At 44.1% G+C, this 24037-nt stretch overlaps 3 protein-coding genes, 1 long non-coding RNA gene and 4 other non-coding genes across 8 annotated transcripts; 1 reads left to right on the plus strand and 7 right to left on the minus strand.

Moving 5' to 3' along the window:
- Nucleotides 1-1473: 1473 nt before the first annotated feature.
- On the minus strand, nucleotides 1474-4582 carry txnipa (thioredoxin interacting protein a). The gene is made up of 6 exons (XM_056399890.1): nucleotides 4220-4582; nucleotides 3692-3767; nucleotides 3435-3582; nucleotides 2947-3306; nucleotides 2553-2855; nucleotides 1474-2453 (listed from the first exon to the last, which is right to left on the minus strand). Exons 1-6 carry the CDS (start codon nucleotides 4473-4475, stop codon nucleotides 2406-2408), a joined length of 1191 nt encoding a protein of 396 aa, XP_056255865.1. The 5' UTR covers nucleotides 4476-4582; the 3' UTR covers nucleotides 1474-2405.
- A 3257-nt stretch (nucleotides 4583-7839) lies between these two features.
- Nucleotides 7840-12914, minus strand: LOC130183535 (uncharacterized). The gene is made up of 9 exons (XR_008829841.1): nucleotides 12854-12914; nucleotides 11639-11707; nucleotides 11147-11176; nucleotides 10894-10963; nucleotides 10489-10547; nucleotides 9432-9478; nucleotides 9048-9106; nucleotides 8262-8304; nucleotides 7840-7941 (listed from the first exon to the last, which is right to left on the minus strand). It is a non-coding gene; the product is annotated as an uncharacterized LOC130183535 (long non-coding RNA).
- Nucleotides 8875-9008, minus strand: LOC130184438 (small nucleolar RNA SNORA18). The gene has a single exon (XR_008830005.1). It is a non-coding gene; the product is annotated as a small nucleolar RNA SNORA18 (small nucleolar RNA).
- On the minus strand, nucleotides 9229-9366 carry LOC130184433 (small nucleolar RNA SNORA8). Its single transcript, XR_008830000.1, has one exon. It is a non-coding gene; the product is annotated as a small nucleolar RNA SNORA8 (small nucleolar RNA).
- Nucleotides 10316-10449, minus strand: LOC130184439 (small nucleolar RNA SNORA18). The gene has a single exon (XR_008830006.1). It is a non-coding gene; the product is annotated as a small nucleolar RNA SNORA18 (small nucleolar RNA).
- Nucleotides 10655-10792, minus strand: LOC130184431 (small nucleolar RNA SNORA8). Its single transcript, XR_008829998.1, has one exon. It is a non-coding gene; the product is annotated as a small nucleolar RNA SNORA8 (small nucleolar RNA).
- An 840-nt stretch (nucleotides 12915-13754) lies between the features above and the next one.
- On the minus strand, nucleotides 13755-20674 carry chtopa (chromatin target of PRMT1a). The gene is made up of 6 exons (XM_056399083.1): nucleotides 20438-20674; nucleotides 18583-18672; nucleotides 17319-17469; nucleotides 15609-15783; nucleotides 15295-15441; nucleotides 13755-15132 (listed from the first exon to the last, which is right to left on the minus strand). Exons 2-6 carry the CDS (start codon nucleotides 18645-18647, stop codon nucleotides 14930-14932), a joined length of 741 nt encoding a protein of 246 aa, XP_056255058.1. The 5' UTR covers nucleotides 18648-18672; nucleotides 20438-20674; the 3' UTR covers nucleotides 13755-14929.
- Nucleotides 20675-20733: 59 nt separating this feature from the next.
- On the plus strand, nucleotides 20734-23408 carry snapin (SNAP associated protein). The gene is made up of 4 exons (XM_056399084.1): nucleotides 20734-20890; nucleotides 21865-21911; nucleotides 22073-22191; nucleotides 22817-23408. Exons 1-4 carry the CDS (start codon nucleotides 20775-20777, stop codon nucleotides 22922-22924), a joined length of 390 nt encoding a protein of 129 aa, XP_056255059.1. The 5' UTR covers nucleotides 20734-20774; the 3' UTR covers nucleotides 22925-23408.
- The last annotated feature ends 629 nt before the right edge of the window (nucleotides 23409-24037 follow it).

Here is a 24037-nt window from a genome sequence, read left to right on the forward strand (position 1 = left end):
TTCCGTCAACGTGTTTCTGAGATATTGTGTCCACTAGAATGGGATGGACGTACGTAAAACAAAATGGCTGCTGCTGTGACTGTCGGCGGCGCGGAGGAATAAAAAATAAAAACGCTGCGTATCCAGACAACACAACGTTAATGCTCCAGGCCTCTAGGGGGAGCTCTCTAAGTGGAACACCCAGAGACTGTATGTAAGCTAATGCTAACACTTGCTATAATGTTGTCAGGTCTGGACCTTGAGATAATGTTTTTCATGATTTGGTTCCTTACAAATAAAGTTTAACTGAATTTAACTGAACTGTTACATTTTCTGTTGCTGTTTTATAATGTCGTTAAAACTGCGGCCAAAAGTTAAAAAACAACACAAACCTTTTTCTATCGCCTCTTCTTCCTTTCCTCACACTCTTGTTTGGTCCAAGGTCAAAGGTCAAAGGTCGTATGTCTGGTCTCACAGGTGGGAGCCCCAGCTTATGTTCAAGGTGTTCCACCTGGAGCTCCCGCTAGAGGCCTGGAGTTCTCCTGCTGTGTTGTCTGAACATGCAGGTTTTGTTCTGTTGGTTCATGTGTTTTTGTTGTTGCATCGTTTCTGAACTTGCGGTGTGTTTGTTGCCCATGTTTTAGTTTTGTATTATTGTAGTTTTGTAGTTTTGTATTATTGTAGTTTTGTAGTTTTGTAGGTGTCTTCGGAGTGTGTCAGGCCGTTGTCGGCCACCGTGTGAACGCTTCAGCGATATGAGGATGGGTTGTTTTGTGTTTGCCTTTAAATGTTACTTTGGTTAATTAATGACAGTTCAGATTAATTCATCCATGAATAAAACGAACGTAAAAACCCTGAAGGCGTCTCTCGTATCCAAAGGTCTGTTTATTCTAATAAATGAAAATGATTCTTGGTCATAAGAACATAAGACCATATTATTTATATTCTGATAAAAACCTCCTGCTGGTGACTGATGACATCATTAGTTAGCTAGTAATTAGTTTCATCGTTAGTGATGCTGAAGGCGCTGAACAGATGATATAGATGGTTTTCAGTGGAGCTGCTGACACATCCTGGAAATCTCATGACAAGTTTCGTCATGACAAGGACTGAAGACGCCGTCTGTTAATCCTGGACCACTGTCCACATCAACACCTGGAAACTCGCCATCACATCCTCTACTAGTCCCAGGCCAGATCCCAACATGGACCTCCTCCCAGCTCCAGACCCCCAGCCTCATCCAGGGGAGCAGGATCCAGACAGACGGAAACAGACCAGAGCAGGAGACCATGCTTCTTCTGGACTGAAGAACTCGATCCAGCGTCTGGGGTCTGAGTCATCCTGTACCTGGACCCGGTCTTCACAGGTTCAGGTCTTCATGGAGGTCGACAGGGTGAATAAGGCCACACTATAATGTAACACCGGTCCCCACAATGCAGGTGGAGCTGAGGACCACCTGTCTCTTCCTCACGAGTCACACAGAGAGACACTGGATCATTTTCAACACGTCTTTAATAAAAAAAACAACCCATAGGGTTTCATACAAAAATACTTGTAAATATCAAGGATGCACTATAAACATATTTTATCATAAATCAGTCCAACAGTGATTTTTTTGTGCCCTGAAGAAGCTGTGACTCCACAGATGAAGCGTCACAGTGAAATGTTGTCTGGGACAACTGCAGATACCATGATTATCATCCTCACAGGTGTGTCCGCGACACGGGCGTCTACTTTCAATCATGTTTGGCACAAATACCAAGCAGGGAAATCAAATGTTGTTCAAACGACAAACAGAAAGTCTGGTAGGCAGTAGTGGAGCAACATGCGTCAATCAAAAAGTGCAATAACATACAGGAATAAACCACATTGTTCAAATACTGGAACATAAGAACATATAGATGCTGCATGATGAGGTTACTCTACATGCTGATTGGACTTTAGAGACAGAAATGATGGTTCCTCTAGTGAAATCCCTCAGAAACACAGGGTTCGACTGGAATGACAAAACATGATGAGGAAAAGATAAACCCCACAAAAGCAGAGATGTCACAGCAGGCTGAGGGGGGGGGGGTCATACAACACTTGGCCCCAATATCAAAGTCATAAAGTGGCTGTGAATGGACAGTGAGATCCTGACGGTCTCTGGAAGGGACAGCTTATTCAGAAATGTAGCGCGCCACAGGCCCTGTGGCTCCGCCTCCACGTCTACGACCCGAAGAGCACCAGGAGGAAGAGGATCAGCGTAGGTGATGAAGCACAGTGAAGACAGCTGACAGAACAGGAAAGCATCCTTCTGTCCACATCCACAGTCCCGGCTTTACTCTTCCATCTCCACTGGAGTTTGGACTTTCTGCTCCTTTTCAAGTGCTTTAGATGAACGGTCCCTGAGAGCTGGACCGGAGTTTGAGAGTCCGTGCAGGACTTCAGCAGACCGGCAGCATGCGGGCGTTGCCACTGTACTCCTCCTCAGTCTGCAAAACAACACACTGTTATCAGCAAAGGTGGTTTCTTATTGGACTGACGGGCAGAGTAAAGGTCGCTTTGTCAAACGGCGCGGCTGAGAAACTTACCTCAGTGTAGACCGGCGGCGGCGGGAACTGGAAGGCGGGTGCGGTCATGAAGATGGGGCTGTCGTCCCCATCGAAGTCGTCCAGGAGCGGCGTGAGGGGCTGGTCCAGGCGGCAGTCGCGGGTGATGTCGGTGTAGCTGGGAGGCTCGGAGGGCATCCTGAGGGAAACCCAGCTCTGAGAGGAGTTACTGACCGAACCCTCCTGGCTGCTCACGCTGTTGCTGCGGCTGCCCAGACCGGCCGTCCCGATGACCAGCGGCAGTTCCAGGATCAGCTTCTCGCTCCCGGGGATGTGGATGTAAATCTGGTGAAGGGATCATGAAAACTTACATTAATCTCTTTTCTCAATAGGTAACAGTAGAAGTCTCTGTGCACCTGCAGAGCCTGAACCTTACCATCAGAGCGTACTCCACACGGATGATGTTGCAGCCCAGCATGGACGGTTTGATCTTTGGCACCCTGATGGTCTTTCCCTGCCAGGCGTCACACATGCCTGAGATGATGTGGTTCCCACGCACTGAGGACAGCTTCTGGCGGAAGACCTTGGTGCGGCCGTTGGCCTGGTAGGTGTGCTTGGCAATGATGGCGGCCTTGGGCACCACAATACGGGAGCAGGTGTTCTCAAACTTTGCGTTGATGCAGATGTCTTCGCCTTCACAGAAGCCACGGCGGTCGATTTTGGCGTTCAGCGACACCTGGCCATCAGGGATGAACATGCAGGTGACCTTCTTCTCCTTCATGCCACCTGTGGGAGACTGAGGAGACGCAGGAAGGTGAGACTCCACTCCGTCGTTATACAACACACACAAAAGGTTCGACGTGTCCGAGCCAGAATATGACGAGCTGAATAAACAACCCTCTGTTGCTGCTTCAGTGAACTCACCAGCAGGTCGGGGGTGTTGACATCCAGGGGCTCCTCCACCTCAAAGGGCTTCTTGCACTCGAGGGGGGGCTGCTGCGGCCTCTCCATCAGGGCCTTCACAAAGTACTCCACATAACCAAACTTCCCCTTGTATGATGACACCAGCTGCCTGCGATGACACATGTGAAAAACCTTTAAATTAACTAAATAAAACATTTGAATAAAATGTGCGCAGCCAGACGACATGACGTCACGTGGATTGAGAGGTGCTGCCTTACCCCTGCTGTGGGAGCTCAAATCCAAACGTGTACTCGTATTTGTTTCCTGGTCTCAGGAGGATGGATCCATCAGAGTCTGGGAGAGAAAATTAAACATCTTAAGTCGCCTGTTCATGAATGTTTCCCTGGATACTGTCTGACCTGAGCTGCTCCAGTCAACATGGGCAGTATGAATAATAATAATAATAATAATAATAATAATAATAATTATGACAACAATTATCATTATTGTACACTATGTGTAAATTTTCATTTGGATTCACGGGCTAGCTAAAACATGATTGTAACTCACATATAATAAATACTCAGAACACAGAACACTATTATATTAACTATAAAGGACTTCCTGTAAATGTTCTTGTTTTCTGTTGTCGTCAGTTTAGTGAAATATAAAGTCAACTCCAGAGTCTCTGGTCCAACAGGTGAACTCAGGCTCAGACACAGTGACTGATACCTGTATACCTGACTCTAGCTCTGCCACCTGAACAGCTAACCTGACCGCACACAGAGAGGTAAGAGAGTCCGTACCTGTGGGTTGCTCGTCCAGCCGCAGGACTTCCTCGTACCGGAGATACTCGGCCTCCTGTCGGCAGCGCTGCTTGCCTTTAGCGTAGCCCACCTTGGCGCGGCCCACACCCAGCACTTTCACTGCGGACACCCGCGTCACCTCGTTCACTTCCACCTCTACCCGGCCGGACACCTTGTCCCCGCCGCAGTAAAAAGTCTTGCAGGGATCCGTAAAGGTAATCTGGAAGGTCTTCACTCTCTTCGTCATGGCCACCATGGCTGCTTCGGACGGGCGTGGAGGACAGAGAAGAAGAGGGACTGTGGGTTTGTGGTGACGGGACTATACTCGAAGCTTCTGCTTCCTCTGGACTTTTTGCTGTAAACAAAGAGCCGGAGCCGCTTTTATATGACGAGCCTCAGCGGGGCACGAGCAGCCAGAGTGAACAGCATGGCTCAGCGCGTGCACAGCGCTCCCATTGGTGGAGTAGCTTTGTTTGTGTCGACTCTAGCCAATCAGCGTCCAGAGCCGACGCGTGGACACCGCGTGGCTGGGTGAATGTAAGGCATGCTGAGCAAATGTGAGACAGGAAGTGGAGGCAGGCTCAGATCTGTACAGTTCTATGATGGTAGTAAACAGAAACCTGGGGAGGGAGACGTTGAGACCAGCATCATCATCATCATCACCACTGGTTCCGAACCCCGCGAGACCCATGAACCTGTTTTTAATACACACAATGTACTGGTTAAAAAGGACACAACTACGTCACTCTTTACATCGGATTTATTAATATGACTTAAATGTAACGTACTGTTATCTACTGTGTGGAAGTGTAATTGGTAAAGTTTACAGTAAATATAAAATACTACCCATACACAAATGTAATGTACATATATTAAATTATACATTTATAAAATTTATATTATAAATATAATATAAATTATATATATACGTTTTTAATTTATAGGCTATGAACATATAGGTAAAAATTATATATGAAACCTATTAAAAACTGAAACTATTTCATATACTGACATATATGTTTAGCCCATATGTTTATATATGTATGCTATATTTGAGACATATGTAATATGATAAACATCTCAAAGCCTGTCAACATATGTTGGTATTATATACAGAAGAGTCCAAAAGTCTGAGACCACTTTCCCAGAATGTGAAGTTAGACATGTTTTAAATTAAGAAATGAATAAGAAAAACATATATAAACATATAGATTTTTCAACATGTATGTTATTTTAATAAATTTAAATAAATTAAATATATTATGTTATGTTCTGGGCATTGTGGCTCATGGTCTTCACCTGTCGGCAAAAGGTAAAAGTTCATCCCTGATGGCGCAGGCTACTGACACCGGACTGGACTAGATGTGTTAGACTCTTATTACCTGGAGCATATAAAGCTGTCTGCACATGTTATAGATTATTTATTGTGTGTCAGTGAGCTCTGAGCGCTGCAGGCTCACGGAGTTTCCACTGTGCTGCGGTCAGGAAGAGGGAGCACTGAAAAACACCGTCAGCTGTCAGCATTACGAGGTTCCTCAGGGTGGATCCTGCAGGAACAGGCTGGTGATCATTTTTGCCCCAGGAGAGAAACATTCAGTGAACCTGACAGTAAAATGATAAGATATGCATATACATATATAATATATGCAGTCATGCAGAGAGCAGTGATAGTTTAAGGTGTCTGTGGCTCCAGCTGTCTCACTGCACACACTCATGTTCACCATGCTCCATCTGTTGCAGCTCATGATAAAGCTTTTAAATGTGCGACACTCACGACTTTTATTTCCTGATTCGACGGGTGTTTCTCTGGCAATGTGTTTGTGATGGTGTCATGTGACAGTCAGCCTGTTGTTGCTGGAGGCTCGATGAGATCTCATTGTTCCCTTCCGTGAACTCTCACCCACTTTACACCAGCAGAAGACTGTTCCACCATGAGAACCGTGGTTCTGCGTCGACCGTTATTGTTCACCCACAAAAAACACAAACAGCCTATAATTACGCCGTGGCCTCGGTTTGGTCTGCTCCTGTGGAGCGGGGGGGGGGGGGGGGGGGACATGTTAGAGGACTGTGAAGATTGGTCCATGTCTAAGGCTGTTATTCAGCTCTGAAGGTAAACTGTGCCATCCCAGCTGATGCTGCACTTTCGATTAAAGCGAGCACATGTGATCTGAGTTACTATCACACATACTGAATACAGTCAGCTGGTAGGAAGCAGCTGCTGATGGTTGCTGTTCTGTTTACTGGAGAAAGAGCTCGGTGAGTCCTGTGTTTGGGAGCCAATCAAACTAGAATCACCTTGTTGTGGTTGTATCCCTCCTCCACTCAGACTAGTTTCAGGTTACATCCTGTTTATCTCGAATCATATAAAATATGAACCATTTGTGTGGGATTTTGTGTGAAGTCTTGAGTAATGGCTAAAAAGTCCTAGTGAGCGTTTGTACCAAATTTGAAGAAATTCTTTCAAGGCATTACAGAGTAACTGCGTTCACATGTCCAAAACCACATTTTGTGAGGTCACTGTGACCTTAACATTTGACCTTTGACCACCAAAATCTAATCAGTTCATCCTTGAGTCCAAGTGAATGTTGGTGCCAAATTTGAAGAAGTTCCCTAGAACGGGACGGATGACCTGAAAACAATATGCCTTCACCTGTCACCGCCGCTGAGGAATAACAACAGCACATCAGGTTCATCAGCCAGGTAGAGTCCACCTGGGTCAGGTGGGGTCGACAGACTCTGGAGGTGGGTGCTGTCATGAGCACAAACCAACACTAGGACCTTTCCACTAAGACACTGAGATGGAGGACAAACTGTTTCTATTTTACATCACAGGCTCAGATTAAAAACTGTGTTTCATCACACGGAAAATACCCTCCTTTCCAAAACTGCATGAGACCAGGACTCACATCCAACATGAGCCGGTCTCTCTGCCAGAGGGAGCGTAGCGCCCCCTACTGGAGGAAACATGCTGCTGCATGTTGTAAACATGGACCTGATGTGTCCCAGCAGTTTAACAGATACTGCACCTTGTTTTATATCATTTCTATCTCTGAATTAAACAAATAACAAAACCCTGTGAGCTTCACACATCTACCAGACTCCTTTTTAAAAAATGTTTTATCTAAACATTTCATCTTATTTAAAACAATTTGCCTTTAAAAACAGAGGAAACAATCATAACTTCTGATCTAAGATCATAAAATATAAATATATACATATAAAAAAAAAAAAAAACCTGACTGGATGAATCTATTTTCATTTGCGCTTCACTTCTAAAGCTGTTATTAGCAGCTAGCCCCCCCTGTTGGCTAAAACTATCTCAAAGCTAAACATGTTTTTAAAACCAGGGACATTTCCAGGGTCAAGCCACCCTACTATAGTAACCACTTTACTGTGATTTATTTTCATTTCTATTCAGTTTCAGTGTTGCTTGTTCATTTTTATTGAAGTCTGTATTATGCTGCACTTCTTGAATTAAGTTTATTCTTGTAACCGAGAACAACTGGATATAACAGGAAGCTGCTGGTCTGTCCTGACTCCCTGTAACAGCAGATCCACCCAATGAACATTAAGACACATTTTGATTTCATTTGTTCACAAACAGACACTAAGTCAAGTGGGAAGGTTTATACATTTTATTTGTTGAAGTAAATGTTGGAGTAAATGCGCAGTACAACAGATGCTTCCAAAGTGACCAACTGCTCTGCACCGTTCAGCTGCCTCTGAAAACAAAGCAGAAGGTTGAACTCAACAGTAGTTACGTCCAATTCAACACATTCATCTGACAATGACTCATGGTTAAAATATCATGTTTCCATCCAGACAGCACCGCAAACTCACAGGTCATGTTCCCAGCAAGTCTCCTCAGCAGCTGCTGCAGGAGCCCACTGGGATGGTTTTTAATTTATGGTCAAGTCCACAGCAAGTCAGGAACACAGAGTCCTGAAAGCCTTGGTATATGACCACACACACACACACACACACACACACACACACACACACACACACACACACACACACACACACACAGACACAAACTTACAGTGAAAGGCAGCTGACTCATGTCTCCTGGAAGGTTCAGGAATCTGAAAGAAAAATCACTTCAATTACTTTCATCATTCATCTTGCCTGATCTTTATAAAAAGCAGCAGCATCATTTCCATTTTCTACTGCACTTCATTTAAGGCCATTTATCAATAATCAGTCCCTCCCTAAAACACCAGATTTTGCAGCAGCCTCTTAAAAGTTGTGACGAACATTATAATGTTTTTTGCAGTGAGATTGTTTTGTGCTGCTGCAACAACATTGTGGTGGAACTGCAGGTGTAAAGCTGCTGGAGCCACTGGAACAATGATCCACTACTTTTAATCTCCTGATGAAATTAATTATCTACAGTTCAAATAATCCAGTCGATATTTATGTATACAGTTTAAGTGGTTGAAGATCCAATCATCACTAAAGAGCCTGTCATGTAGAGAGCTGATAAAAGCTGCTGTGAAATCAGGCATTTTAGCCTGCAACAAGGCTTTTGACTTGTAAACAATGACGCTGGTAAACGAACAGCTGATAATGCTAACATTAGCTACGTAGCAATAGCTACACTCTCAAACGGCTCCTTTAAGATAAAGGGCACCGATACGGTGACATCACAGTTCATGTGTCCTGCAGTAATATCCCACAATGCTCATGGTAGTGAACACGTGGGTAAAGCGAAACTACAGATTTTCTCTCTGAGGCATTTCCAACGACTCGGCCCTACAGGTAAAGGTCTGTCGGGATAGACCTCAGCTCTCATGGTGGACACCACTTCTCCAGTCACCTCACTCACCTCTGCTGAAGTCCGGCTGAGGTCTGGGACCGGAGGACGTCTTTTACTGCAGCTCAGACCTGGAGGAACAATCAGGACGTAAGTGACCATCAGCAGTTTACATGGTTTTATATGGTTCAGGAGCTCTGATAAAACTACATGGAAACTGGAGACTGGGTTTGTTAAAATCTGACGAGTTAAAAAGTGTTTCAACAAAAATACCAGGACTCCACACACAGGCAGCATGGAGACCAACGATGCCAGATGTTGAGTTAGTCTAGCACTGACTTTTGAACTAACCGGCCGATTGAGCAGCTGGTTGCAGATACCACACAGTGCTGCCCCCCCCCTCCCCAAAACACCCAGCCAGGGAACTGATAATCCCACTGAGACAAACCCACTTACCACTGTCACCAGCTCATGGCTCACATTTCGTCCATCATCACCACGACCTGAAGACAAAGGACAAGAGGACGAGTTGAGTTTCACAGCAAACAAACCTTTAACACCAAACAACTTCACTGTGCTTCCATCTTTATTTCACTCGTTGTACATGAAGCATTTAAAAAACACAGACCCCCCCATGACTAATTTGTTTCTTCTTCTTCCCCTCAGTGTTTTATATATTTGTCCTTTGTGATCTAAAGAAAAGTTCATATGAAAAGTAAAAAACAAAAAAAAAAAAAAAAAAAGTGATGAACGCAATTCATTTAAATTAATTCGAATGCGCCCCCCTCCCCCAAAACACCACATCTTTAATTGTGTTACTTTATTGACTTAACAGCCCGTCTTACAACCATATTTCTGCGCTGAATAATCACAAAGATATTAATATAAACACTAATTGTTTTCTTAATGCCCGTCACTTCTACCTTTCTATAAAACGTTAAAAGTGCAGAACTTTTCATTCGGTGAAACTCAAAGTGCTGCAGTAACACTGAACACAGTGCGAAGAAAAAGCCTCCCTGAATAAAAAACGTCACAACAGTCGATAGGGAGCTCCGACACCTTTGAAATAAAAATGTAGAAAGGTAAAAGATGGAGCCGATAGTCAAGCCAATTATTTGCCAGAAACGCAAATCTATCAACATGATCGGGATCAAGTGCGTTTGTCTTCATTGACAATATTACCTGCCTATGGTCTGATGCGCTTATAAAGACTGCAGCTACATTTTGAAAAGGTCATTGCAGCTCGGATAAAGTGTTGTATGAACTTTTCTCCCTACAATTGAACAAACTTTTGAATTTCAAATTAAGAAGTGACAACCCTAATGGTGACGTCACAGTTCATGTGTCCTGCAGTAATATCCCACAATGCTCATGGTAGTGAACACGCGGGTAAAGCGAAACTACAGATTTTCTCTCTGAGGCATTTCCAACGACTCGGCCCTACAGGTAAAGGTCTGTCGGGATAGACCTCAGCCATCATGGTGGACACCACTTCTCCAGTCACCTCACTCACCTCTGCTGAAGTCCGGCTGAGGTCTGGGACCGGAGGACGTCCTTTACTGCAGCTCAGACCTGGAGGAACAATCAGGACGTAAGTGACCAGTTTTATATGGTTCAGGAGCTCTGATAAAACTACATGGAAACTGGAGACTGGGCTTGTTAAAATCTGACGAGTTAAAAAGTGTTTCAACAAAAATACCAGGACTCCACACACAGGCAGCATGGAGACCAACGATGCCAGATGTTGAGTTAGTCTAGCACTGACTTTTGAACTAACCAGCTGATTGAGCAGCTGGTTGCAGATACCACACAGTGCTGCTGCGCCACACTCCCCCCCCCAACCTTTTACTAGTCACTGGTGATGGTTCGAGTGAAGTCACGTGAAGAAGTGACGTTAAAACACGTCCTCTGTACTTACATTATGTTGATGCAGCGATGATGAAGGTCAGGATGGCGAGGACACCTGTAGGTCAGGATGGCGAGGACACCTGCAGGAGGAAGAGGTAGGTTGAAGGTGACCTTGTGTTTCCAGGACCATCGACACATTGTCATCAGGGCAGCGTGTTGTTCAGACAGGCAGGTGTCACTCACACATCAGAGCAGTTGAACATATTTAGCCAATCATCATAAACACTCAGTCAATGGTAGATGCATTCTGTCACACAACTTACCCAGCAGGCCGCAGGGGTCTTCTCCTGCACCTGGAGACAGCGACACAGGACAGTTTAACTTCACAGCCATTAGGAAAAAAAAAAACCCATCACATTACCAAACCATCAGCTGTCAGTTCTCATAAGTAACACTGCTGCAGAGTCAACAGCAGTGGGTTGCAAGAGAATGAATTGCTCTATGCACTGCATGTCCTCTACAGCCCACTGACAGGACCAGAGCGCACACTGTGCCCTTTACACTTCATGAGAGCTCATGTGTCTCCAGGTTCTGCTTGGTTTCCACTGTTCTCCACAGCGTGAACGTGGCAGACAAAAGAACACAAGAGTCACGACATCTCAATACTCTGACAGACCAAGATCAAGAGCTGCTGTGTACAATGATACGAATGTAAACAGGAAGTGATCAGCAGTTTGTCCACATTTCCTTCAGGAGGAACCATGTGCTGCTGCATCATGTTCCCTCCAGTCAGGTCAAAAACACCAAACACTAACCTCATGTCTCAGAGGGTCCTCAAACTGTTAGAGAATTAGTCCCATCACATTCAGCAACTAGGTCACATCCTGGGGAAAAAAAGAAGAAGGTTTCAGTGTTGATACGCCTCTGGTTAGGAGGCATATATTTAAGATACAGAAGGTGAGTGTGTCAGGCCTCATTGTCACCATTCAGCAACCAACAGTGCAGAGGTGAAAGCAAAACCTGACTTTCTATAGCCACTGCAGTCCTGGATCAGTCCGCTGCACAGGACGATCCCACTGACAAGTCTGCAATGTGGCCTTGATCCGTGTCTGGACCACACTCATGAGCATTTACATGTTCGACTGCTACAGTGTCATATGAATACTAAATGGACCATCTCAGAACCTGACCGATGCTGCTTGCGGCTTTAATCTTAGACTCGGCTGCTTCCTTCTGTTGAAGGTTGGAACCTGAAAATTGACAGATTGCTGCTGTATTTAGGACCCGAACTCCAAGAGGTGAAGGTCCTATTGTAATCTGAAATCATAAGGCCCAAGCACTGAAGATGCAAGGAACATATTGGTTTTGCTCAGATTATAATAATTCTTCATAAGACACTTGAAAGTTATGAAAATTGGCACATGTCGAAAGCGGCCATTGGGCTCCAGGATGAAGTGGTTACCTTCATATCCGTTATGAGTGATGTTTGAGTGCTTTAAAAACAAAAAACAAACACCTGGTGGGCATGTGTATCATATTGAGATCTACCAAAAAAAAAAAAAAAAAAAATCCTTCCCGGAGCCAACCCTGACAAAGTCGGCCATTTTGAATTTTATGAGCGCCGACTTGTGGCAACACAGGGCGATCTCTTACGTTGATTTATGCTCTCCAAACGGTTTAATAAGGTCCACTTCAAACGTGGTCAGGAAAGAACATTGTGCAGCTTTACCTTTAAAATTGTGAATTTTGTGATAGGCGCAGTCACCGCCGACCCCCAGAAAGAAGCGGGAATAAGTCGCGGGGAAAGGGACGCTTAGCGTGGTCATGTTAGCCGATAGCCACGTTAGCATCGAGCTAACCTACAACTAGGTGCAGCTATGCTAACTGAGGACAGCGTGGTGCTCTAAATGAAACGACGAAGTCCAAGAAAACCTTCTAACCTATCCACGGCAGCTGCGTGTGTAGTTAGCCTCTATGTTCCATGTCGTGTCTTTGAAAATCCTTCTAATAAGTCCGTTATTTACGCTTACCTGCATCCTGCAAGTTGCTCCTTGTATCCCGTCTACCGAGGACTGGAGAGAGAGGCTGTAGGCGCGCCACAAAAGTATTTATAGGATTTGTTACGTCAGTTGAAACCGCTTTATGGTAACCGGTGCTGCGTTAAATGAAATTCGGAAATCCTAAAGGCAAAATTTGCAATTCTATTTAATTGTATTTGTATAGCGCCAAATCATAATATACTTTATATCACGGCACTTTACAGAGTAAGATCTAGACTTACTTTAATATAGAAGATCGTTCCGACGTAAACACCAGGGTCTTTTTAAGTTGAACGATGTTCACCACCTCAGTTCAGTATCAGCTCAAACAGCAAAGACGTTGACACACCGAAAAGCAGCACCGACCCTAAGAGCCTGATCATGTCACCTTGTGTCGTGTTGATTGGCGCATATTGATTAACAAATTAATAAAATTAGCACAAACCAAGTCAATCACAGTAACATCCGCAGGACTGCTCCTCTGGTCTTTGAAGGTGACACTTCCTGACAAGTCAAGTCAATTTTTATTTGTATAGCGCCAATTCACAACATACATTATCTCAAGGCACTTTCCAAATAGAGCAGGTCTAGACCTTCTCTTTATAATAATATTTACAGAGACCCAACAATTCCCACCAAGAGCAGCACTAGGCGACAGTGGCAAGAAAAAAACTTCCTTTTAAGAGGCAGAAACCTCGAGCAGAACCGGACTCAGGGTGGGTGAGAGAGAGAGAGAGAGAGAGAGAGAGAGAGAGAGAGAGAGAGAGAGAGAGAGAGAGAGAGAGAGAGAGAGAGAGAGAGAGAGAGAGAGAGAGAGAGAGAGAGAGAGAGAGAGAGAGAGAGAGAGAATCACTTGTCTTCATACATGTGACTGATGATGCTTGGACACAAGTAGACATTGGTTCATTTTATTGGGTCTATAAGGTTGGTAATCACCTGATCCGTGACTATTGAGTACTGTGTAAAAATGTAGCACTAAATATGTATTGATGAGTATTGATGTAATGTTGTGATAATTACTGAGTATTGATGTAAAAATGTGGTTATGACTACTTATGTAAAAATGTAGTAATGGCTGAGTACTGATGGTCTGAACATCAACATTACACCAGGCGTTGCACTTGGAGTTTCCCATCACAAGATCTAGTCTCTACTGTCTAATTTAATTATTCACTCTGAGATAAACAACAGTTCAACTCACTACATTTGATCTGAGGTCAACATTTTACTCATTTAATATTCATACAGTTGACACAATTAGGGAAATCACCATTTCCATTTTAATCAAAACCTATTTTACTTGCTTTGGGTGATGTCATACAAACGCGCTCAAGTACAAATTCAGTGCCAACAATCCATTCGAGAACGCTGGCAGGTGGAAGATACGCAGGAACAAAAGACTTCAGAATACTACTTTCAAATAGAAAACAAAGACAAATGGATACTTGGCTTAAAGACATTTTGCTTACATTCTTCTTCAACAAATAATTTAGAAAAGGTTTGCATTGCAGATCTTTTGAAGATAAGCCAATAATGAATCCCTAAAGGTCTGAACACACCAACGCTAAAATTAAATTTCACATAAAAAGTAAAAAAAAAAAAAAAAAAAAAAAAATAGTGTAATTCAAAATTGGTTTCAACAGAAGGTTAACACAACATCACCTAGATCTTTGACTGGGATTAAGCCATTACACATATGTTTTAAAACCTTTAAAAAAGTGTTTCAGGACATGTACATGTATATGTATTTAAAAAAAACAAAAAAACACAAACAAAAACCACAGACGTGTAAAGTCAGCAGGGCTTGTTAATGTTTAAAAAAGGTCCCTTTTGCACAGTTAATCCAGAATGAAAGTTTTGGAGGAGCAGGTTGATGCAGAATTGACCGGTGGTCAAAGCACATTCAGATGACAACTTGATTTCCGGATGAGTGCTGGACCGTCACCACTCATCTACTATTTGAACATAATCATTTCTCAGTACATCAACACTAGACTGTATGTGTGAGTTCAGCCGTACAGTTCTGCAGTGACTCCGCGTGTGCTTCAGGTTCAGAGTCCTTCAGGGTCACTCCATACTGTCCGGGTCAGCCTGGGCCATGTAGGCGTCCAGTTCAGCATCCAGGTGACCTTTGGTCTTTGACATGTAAGCGTCCAGCTGGTTGTCCAGTTGTTCACGGGTCACAGCTGGTCTGCCGACACCTCGACCCCGCCCACGACCGCGACCACCTCGACCGGCGAAACCACCGCGCCCCCGCAGTCCACCACGGCCTGTCCACCAACACACACACAGCAATGGTGACCGGACAGCACTGACCAACAGTCGACAACTCAGCGGATTTGAGGCGGTCCATTTTCCTGACTTACTAACACTTCAAGTGAACAGTACAATCATTTTGGACATAAATAGAGAAGACACTGCCAGCCTCTGACCTCGGGCCACTCCTCCTCTCGCTGCTCCTCGGGACAGGGCCCCTCCTCTGCCAGCAGCTCCTCCGCGGTGGCGGCCTCCTCTACGCATCGCCAGACGGCCAGCAGAGCCACGGCCTCGCATGGGGGCACCTGTCAACACTCGCTTCCCTATGAAACACAGTCATATCATCACCTGGTGCAAAACCCAGGACAAAAGACGAAACAGGAAGAGAAATCTAGAGCCATGAATGTGGAGCCGGCTGCAGCAGGAGCACACAGCTGGAATAAGAGACATATTCACGGGTGAGATACTATGTGAGACTGTGGATAAACACCTCTCAGGGAGAGAGCTCCCCTCATTACTCCTCCTCTGGCTCGTCCTCGAAGGCCTCCCCTGGTCATCCCCCGCATTCCTCCTCTGCCTCCAGCAGCTCCTCCACGCATCAGAGCCGCGACGGGCCGGCCCAGCCTGGCCTGGATGTTGCTCTTCCCCAGGCGCTGCTTCAGGCTCTTAAGCAAGTTATTCAGATGCAGTTAGGACAAAGTTAAGTCAGGCTAACCAGGTGGGCAATACTGAAGAAAAGTCATCCTACAGGTGGTGGTCAGAGACTCACTGCGTTGACCAATCACACGCCTACAAGAGCACGCTCCTGGTAGACGACTTTGTAAACCAACTCCTTCTCCATGAGCGAAGGTAAAACTGAGTTGTAGTCCTGTCTGTGGGTGTTAAGCCCAATTCAAATCCGGCCCCTACACACTCGATGCAGGTTTACAGACCGCACTCCCAGACGAGCGCAGCATCGCTTTGAGTCCGGGACGGATGAAATGCCACAAACCTACAAATCTGAGTTTTTGTGTAATGACCTCAAAAAGACATTTGACTTTTTCCACACACAAACAAAATTTTTTATTTGACTTGATATTTGAAAATTAAACAGTGGAAAAAAATAAGGTAATAATTAGATTAAGACGACAAACATGTTCAGTAAAAACAAAATGCCGCCAAAGAAGCATGGGAGTGAATTTCTATTATTCAATTAATCATTTTCCTTCCACAAGCTCACTAAGCCACTCCTGCATATTTGTCAGCGCTGTGTATAAGCTTATTGTTTGATAAATATTGATTTAATTACAATATCTTTCAGAAATATTTGGGTAACAATGAATTTCATGTTTCCACCAGTGAAAGTTCAGGGCCAAAGCTTCCCTGTGTATTTATACCATCCTCGTTAAAGAGGAGACCCTCCACAGTTACACTCCGTCTCTGAGTGGGAGGGTGTAGGGACCGGGTTGGAACTGGGCCTTAAGAGTCTGATGAGTCTTTACACACATCAGTCTGTTACTTCCTGGATCGTACCACTGCCTCCTGCTCAGCGTCCAACAACAAATCCTCATGATTTGACGATACTACAGTTGGAATTTTTTAATTTTTCATGGCAGATGTCGTCAAACACTTCTGGTTTAAATTTTCATTCGTCAATTTTTAGTTGCTAGGAGGCAAAAAAGAAAAATACAGAGAGCCTCTATCATATTCCTGAGTATTAAGATGCTAACATGTTAGCACATCCTGCTTTCACAACCAGGAGAAACCTATTAATAAATTTACATTCAATACTAAAGGGCACTTCAATGCTACCTGTTAACATCAACGTGAGATGTTACGTCCGCGGCTCGTGACCACAGTTGTATAACAGATATCACTGAGTTGAATTATGTAAATCATCTGATCTGACTCCTCCGTGTCCCAGACGTCATGGAAATGCAATTGTGTTGACTGACTAAGAAAAACATCTGGTCTTAAGCTGCTAGATGTTGAACTAAGTTCAGCCTCCTCTGGGACTGTGTGCTGCTGCCTGCAGAGGGCTGACAGGAGCTGCCGTGAACATTTGAATCTATAAGTTGTAAAACAATGAGCTAAAGGAGGCTAAAAGCTGGGTGCCCGCTGGATAATGGAACTTTTTCACAGTACACACCTTTTCTTACTTCAGTAGGCTTCACATATCACAAAAGGTCCACTGACTCGCTGGTTTGATCTCTGGCCTCACCTGCTTGTGATTCAGAGCGGCTTGCACTGAGGGCCGGTTCTCCATCTGCTGGGCCAGCCGGCGATTGCGGGCACTGGCCAAATGCTGCTGTTGCATGGTGGCTCGAATGCTTACTGCAGTGGGCTGCTTGTTCTTCAGCATGTTAGTGAAGCTTTAGAGGTGGGAGGGAAAAAGAGGGAGGAAGTAAAAGAAGGGGACAGGGGATATACAGAGGAGGAGGAGGAAGCAGGGTTCCACATCAAGTCATTTCTCATGTTATGGATGCGGCCACACAGACTCTGGTGTTTCTTTTTGCCATGTAAGACTCATGTTCCACTTGTTGGCACTCACTTTCTCTCTCAATCAAATGACAATCCAGAATTATTCACACTTGAATTTAGCATGTGTTTTCAAACGAGCACAAGAAGACAGGCAAACTGAGATAAAGAAAATAACTCCAGAGTGAAAACACAGAGCGAAGAAAGAGGAGCAGAGAGAAGGTGCCAGAAGAGGAGCACAATTTGCCACTTACAGGCCTCCAGCTGACTGGCGGGGGTGTCGTCATGCTGCAGCAGCAGAGGCCCCGGACACGAGGAGTGCTTGGCCACCCAGCCACTTACAGCATGGACCGTGACTTATGCTCAAACCATTGAGACTCAGAGCGGGGAAGGAGAGGTGGGAGGGGGAAGGGGAGCTCTTTGTCACGTCCAAGCTAGGACTGAGTACCCGGTGTCTTATAGACTTGGAGCAGAGAGGAGAGAGACAGTGATAGAACAGGAGGAAAAAAGGAGCATGTGCTTCTCTTGAGAGAGAAAAGTGTGAGAGAGGCAGATAGGATTAAGAGGTGCCCCGTCTCCCTGGTGTAGCTGAAGCCTTCCTCTCCCCTTTAAAAGGCGTATACTTCATGTATACTGTGCTGTGTAATTAAAAGGGAGCAGGTGTGCCAGGGCCTTTGTAGGACAGTGGTCTGGTCTAGCATAGGCTTAACAAGGTTTACCAAGTACGACCACTACCCTCTCCCCTCGTCTACATGTGTGCACTGCTTACACAAGATAGACGACTCAGGGAAGCCCCCCTCCGCTCCATGTTACAATCACATTTAACTCTGCTGGAGCGTCAACAAATGTTGAGTGAGCAGTGCACACACTGAGGACAGTCAGAATAGCATCCATGTCGGGTCCGGTCCCCAACAGTAGCCTTCCGTAGAGAGCACTAGAACCTTCACAGGCCAAGGCTGGCCCTTGCATCTGGTGTCTAACTGCTGACAGGGTGCGTGGCGCCTCACCGCTCATTTAGGGACACTTTGGTGGTGCTTTTCAGGACAACCTTTTGGGAGGAGGCTGCACTCATTTTGACAGACTTCGCTTTCAGGCTCCTGGAAAAAGATGGGAGAGAAAACCAGACATGGTCAATTGGTTGTCATGAGAAGAGAGCAAAACAGACTGCAACAATGAACAGTGTCAGAGTGGACGTTTGACTCTACGTTACATTGAGTATATGACGCAGAGCTGTTTTCACTGTGTATTACTTATTCTAAGCTCAGCACTGATGTTCTCAGAGGGTTTTGTACAGACAGCTTGTTCCAGGGTATGTCCACACTACTACGTTTTTGTTTTAACATGCATCTCTTTTGCCATGTTTCCTCCTCCCGTCCTCCTCCTCTCCAGAGTTCGAGTCCTAAAATCTGAGACTTTTGGAAACACTGCAGGACCCGTTTCAGTTAAACGCCGGGGTTGCGTTGAAGTATGAATTTACGAGAATGGAGACGTAAGGAAACGATGACGTAGACACCTGCGGCTGCTCCCTGATTGGGTCTTATCAGCCTCGACTACCAGTGAAGACAACTTGGATAATAAATTACAAACGTTTCTGACCTTGTTGTCTTTGCTAGCAGCTTTTGTTCAGTTAAATTCTACATTTTGACACTGCAGCTGTCTTTGCTGTTCCTCATTCGTAGCATTTTTTGCAACTAATCAACTGCAGAGAAGACAATCAGCTTCCTGTTTACACCGGCTCATGCATGCCCCGTGTACATGATGGCTCATGTATGTGGTGTATGCGTTTTCAGGTGTGTTAGTCTGGACGAATTACGTTTTCAAATGAAAACGTGGTAGTGTGGACGTAGCCTCAGACGCAGCAGGTGAGGAGATTAAACTTAAAACTAATCAATTTTACAGTTCTGAATGAGGGCCTGGAGTATTAGGATCAATTAGTTGTACAGTAAGTGAGCTTCCTGTTAATTCAATGTGTCAGATACAAATTTAATCGTCTTCTGCTGATCATTTCCTTCTCAGACAAGAAAAGCTGATTACAGGTCTTTGAGCTTTAGTTATGCTGAACAATGAATCTAATTTGCTTTGATACGGTACATGTGCTACAAGCACAACAACTGCTGGGTTAGAAATAAGTAGTCTTACAAATACTATACGACATAGTTTACTGTTCTTTCTCTATGTGGGTGATTTAATTTAACTCCCTGACTAAGGTTTGTATAAAGCCACCGCTGATTGGTTGGCTTAAACATCCTCATCCATTTATTGTGGCAGCTTGAATTAAACTTGAATTTTATTCATCAAAAACACACTGACCAACTCCTCCAGTGGAGCAGAGGTAATGTGCAGCTAATCTTAAGATGGTGGCGTCTGTTCAGTAACCAACAATAAGGCCTCGGGACGGTGTGGAGGCGTCCAGCAGCTGTCTGGCCACATATCACACAGACTACCATGTGCAGCGGGGTCTGGACGGACAGCACAGGTGTTTCCCCTCCCGTGACGTGTGGCAGCGAGAACAGGTAGCTCTGTTTTCAACCCGACACTAACACGTCCATTAGCTGCTCTGTGGATGAGGCCGTGTTGGTGTCCCAGTGAAGGACTCACAATACACAGGATTCAATCCACCAAGACGACAGCGAACCCGGGGAAGAATGACACCTTCCTTCAGAGACACGGTTTGGGGTCAAACACAGCCGAGCCTTTTCAAACCAGCGTCCTCATTCCTGGTTCCGACAAAACGGCTACACTAACAAGCTGGGCCACCGTAGACTTTAAATAAACCTCAATATTAGCTGCATTAGTAAACATATGTGTTTACTTGTTGAAGAGAATCTACTGGAATTTAAACGTTTAATGACTTTTACTTACAGTGAATGTCGCGTCGGTGGAGAGAAAAGCCTCACAGCCGGCTAATGTTAGCTTTAGCAGCTTTAGCAGCAGCAGCGCGGTGATGGCGCGCGGGTTTTTGATACTGTTCTGTTTAAACTGAAACTGTGATGAAAAGCTGAACTAACTTCCTATCTGAGCAGCCGCGGTCACAATAAAGCTAAAACGCCGGAGACGGGGGGGGTTTGAGACGCGTCTCCCTAAAATGGTGCTGCCGTCCGCCCTGAAGATCCTCGGGAAGAAAATGGAGAGGGTCTTATGACTCCACCGTCACCGTGACGTAACTTCCTGTCTGGCGACGGAGCGACGCTTCACTAAAATGGCCGCGGCGGCTGTAGTGGAGGCTTCTTCAGGTAAAGATGCTATCGCTGAGGGGCTGCTCGACCTCCTGAAACCCGCTATCCAGCAGCTGGACCTGCACGTGCACTCAGTCAGGTAAATCCTTCATGGACGAGGTTTGTTCCTGGTCTGATCTCGCTCTCTGCCTCTGGGACGGTCTCGTGACCGGTGCTGGTTAGAGCTGGAACTGATGAACCATTGTTGTTCTTATAACCATCCACTTGAAAAAGCATTCCAGATGCACATAATGTAATTTTAAATATACAAACATGTTGAATACATAGAAACTAGTAAAATGCAGTTTCAGATATATACACTTATCATCATGACTAGAAACAATGTCACTGCAGATACACAAATGTATTGATATCTGCTGACCAGTAGATAGGACGCCGTTTTAACATAGGAAGGAGTCATTGATCCCCATGTTTTATTTTAGATATCATTGATATCATTACTCCTAGCACCACACACGCACAGTCACATTATTACTAGTCTAAATTGTATTTTAAGATATCTAAGACTATATTTCTCCTTGTCAAAATACCTTTAAAGATATCTTTAAATTCTTAAAAAGTATAGTTGTGAATAGTAAGTGAGCTCTTTTCCTGTTAAAACAGCATCCTACCTGTCAAAACATCCACGTTACCTGCAATTGCATTATTTCTAGTCATAATTGTAATTGTAGATATATGAAATTGCATTGTAATAGTCATAATGACAATTTTGGAAATCTGTAACATATTTACTAGTCACAGTCTATTTTGAATATTCAATATTGGATATCTGAAATTGGATTGTAGATATCTGATTTTGTTACTGATTCGTGTCAGTAACTTCACTGTAACTGTTGCTCTGGTTGAAGCATTGATGATGATGTCACATGTTTCATCGTCAGCTGCTGTGTGGTCTTAGTTTTAACCTGACAGACTTCCTTTGTCATTTTGAGGCATGTTTGATGTTCTTTAATTCAGTGAAACTACCTGTTTGTGAGCTTGAAGTGATATATTCTTCATGTTGGATCATCTGTCTTTCCTCTTGAACTAATGTGACTATTTTATTCCTTGCAGAGAAAGCCAAGTAGAGTTAAGAGAACATATAGACAGCCTGGCCACAGGTAATTCACTGTATAATGTCTGTTAAATCCTTGACACAGGTGTTTTGTTTACCTTTTGTTTTATCTTAAAGACAGCATTAGCTTTTTAAAAAGACATTTCTGAAGTACATAAAATAACATATGCTTGCTAACCAGTGGATTGGTCTTTTGTGTCTTTGCAGAGTTATGCAGGATAAATGAACATCAGAAGGTGGCTCTAGACCTGGACCCTTATGTGAAGAAGCTGCTGAATGCAAGACGTAGAGTTGTGCTAGTAAACAACATACTGCAGAACGCTCAGGTCAGTGTGGGACTTCTTTCCTAAAGCTGCACTATCAATACTTTAACAATGAGTGTGTGTGATATGAAAGGTGTCGCCTGTAGTGACAAACACACAGAGAACTATCACCATCCTGCCGTTCACTCCAGCTCTGCTTTGGTTTTCTGGTGTCCAAACTCAGCAGACAGACAGTCAGAGAGCAGCTGGTGAACACAGTGGAGCTTTTAGCAGCTAAAGAGCCAGATATTTCCCTCAGGAGCTGGTGGAGACCAAACACAGAGCTCAAAGAGAGGGAACGCTGGGCTGAAATTCACCTGACCTGCTGCCCACTAAAAAAATCTGTTAATTTTAAACTTTTGCTATTGTGTACAGCTAGTGGTACTGCTAATACTACTGCTCCCAGTGAGGTCACTACTGCTACCTGTAGTACTAAACTGCTACTACTATAACATCTTCTATTGTTACCAACACCTCTGCTGTTAATATTACTGCTGTATTAAGCTTTACTACCACTACCACATTACCAGAGCACTAATATCACCAGCACAATTACCAACCGGTCCAGTTTAAAAACGGGACATGGAACTAAAGCCAAACAGTAAAACAATATACAAACAGCAACATAATCTGAAGCTTCTGTCTCCAGGAACGTCTGAGGCGACTCAACCACAATGTGGCCAAAGAGACGGCACGAAGAAAGACCATGCTGGAGGCTTCAGGAGTGTTCACGTCCCGCTCCCCCAGTAAACCCTGACCCTCCTCCTCCGGCTCCGCACGGCTAATACTGTGAACTGTCTTGACCAGGAGGGACACGTCAATACAGGAAACTGTAACATGAGGAGGTCACGTCTTCCTTTGACATTTACTTGTCTAATCACATGCTGATGTCCTGCTCTGCTTTGTCTGATGTCATCATAATAAAATCCAGGCTACTATCTGCTTAGCATTTGGCAAACAGGTAATTCTTTAATCCTCTGAGAGAATTCAAGAGAGTCAGTTACAGTATCACACAGTGAATAAATTACACACATGTAGCCACTAAATCCACATTTATTTCAGTTTGTTTCTTCTGGTCAAGTGAATGATTGTTAGTGCTGTGTCACAGCAAATCAAGATGGTAGATGATGAGGATGAAACTATAGGATGTTGTCTCCATGATTATACAATGTAATGCTTGTGATTGTTTTGTATGATATTGATTGCTTCATTATGAGTTCATAAAGTATACATTAATGTTACGTTCTCATTTCTTTTTACGTTGCTCATATGTCAACATACTGATGAAAATAAGGCTTGTAATGTTTATTGCACCTGACAATATGAAGGTGTTGGACTACGGAAGAGGATTAGGGCCACACCTGAAAAAAAAGTTTTCTTTAGAATTCAGACTTTTTCTTTTTTCTTTTCTTTTTGAATTTTGAGTTTTTGATTAAAGGGAGAATTCTTAAACTAAATTTCCACATTTGGCCCTAATCCTCTTCAGTAGTTGGACAGAATGTAAAACAGTGATGATTAGTTTTTCTTGGCGCCTTACAAGCAGCAGAGGTCAGAGGGTGGCGCTAGAGGAAAAGACTGTAGGATCATTGAAATAGAAACTGCTCATCCCAAATGGAGCATGAATGTGCTCAGTAAATTTCATGGCCATCTGGCCGGTATCCATTGATTTTACGTTTGCAGTGTTACCTAATACATTTCCTAATCACTTTTTGAGTTTTAGTCATGAGTCAGGTGACATTAATGTTATGTGAGTTTAGTCAAAAGAAGTGCTTCATTTAAACCCGATTAAATATTCCTCGTTCATTTATTATTGGACAGTAAATTCTCCATGTTGAATTATGTACTTGCCCATAGACAGATCAGTTTCCCA

This window comes from Seriola aureovittata, chromosome 16 (genome assembly GCF_021018895.1).
Source record: "Seriola aureovittata isolate HTS-2021-v1 ecotype China chromosome 16, ASM2101889v1, whole genome shotgun sequence".
In the NCBI taxonomy this organism is placed as follows: Eukaryota; Metazoa; Chordata; class Actinopteri; order Carangiformes; family Carangidae; genus Seriola; species Seriola aureovittata.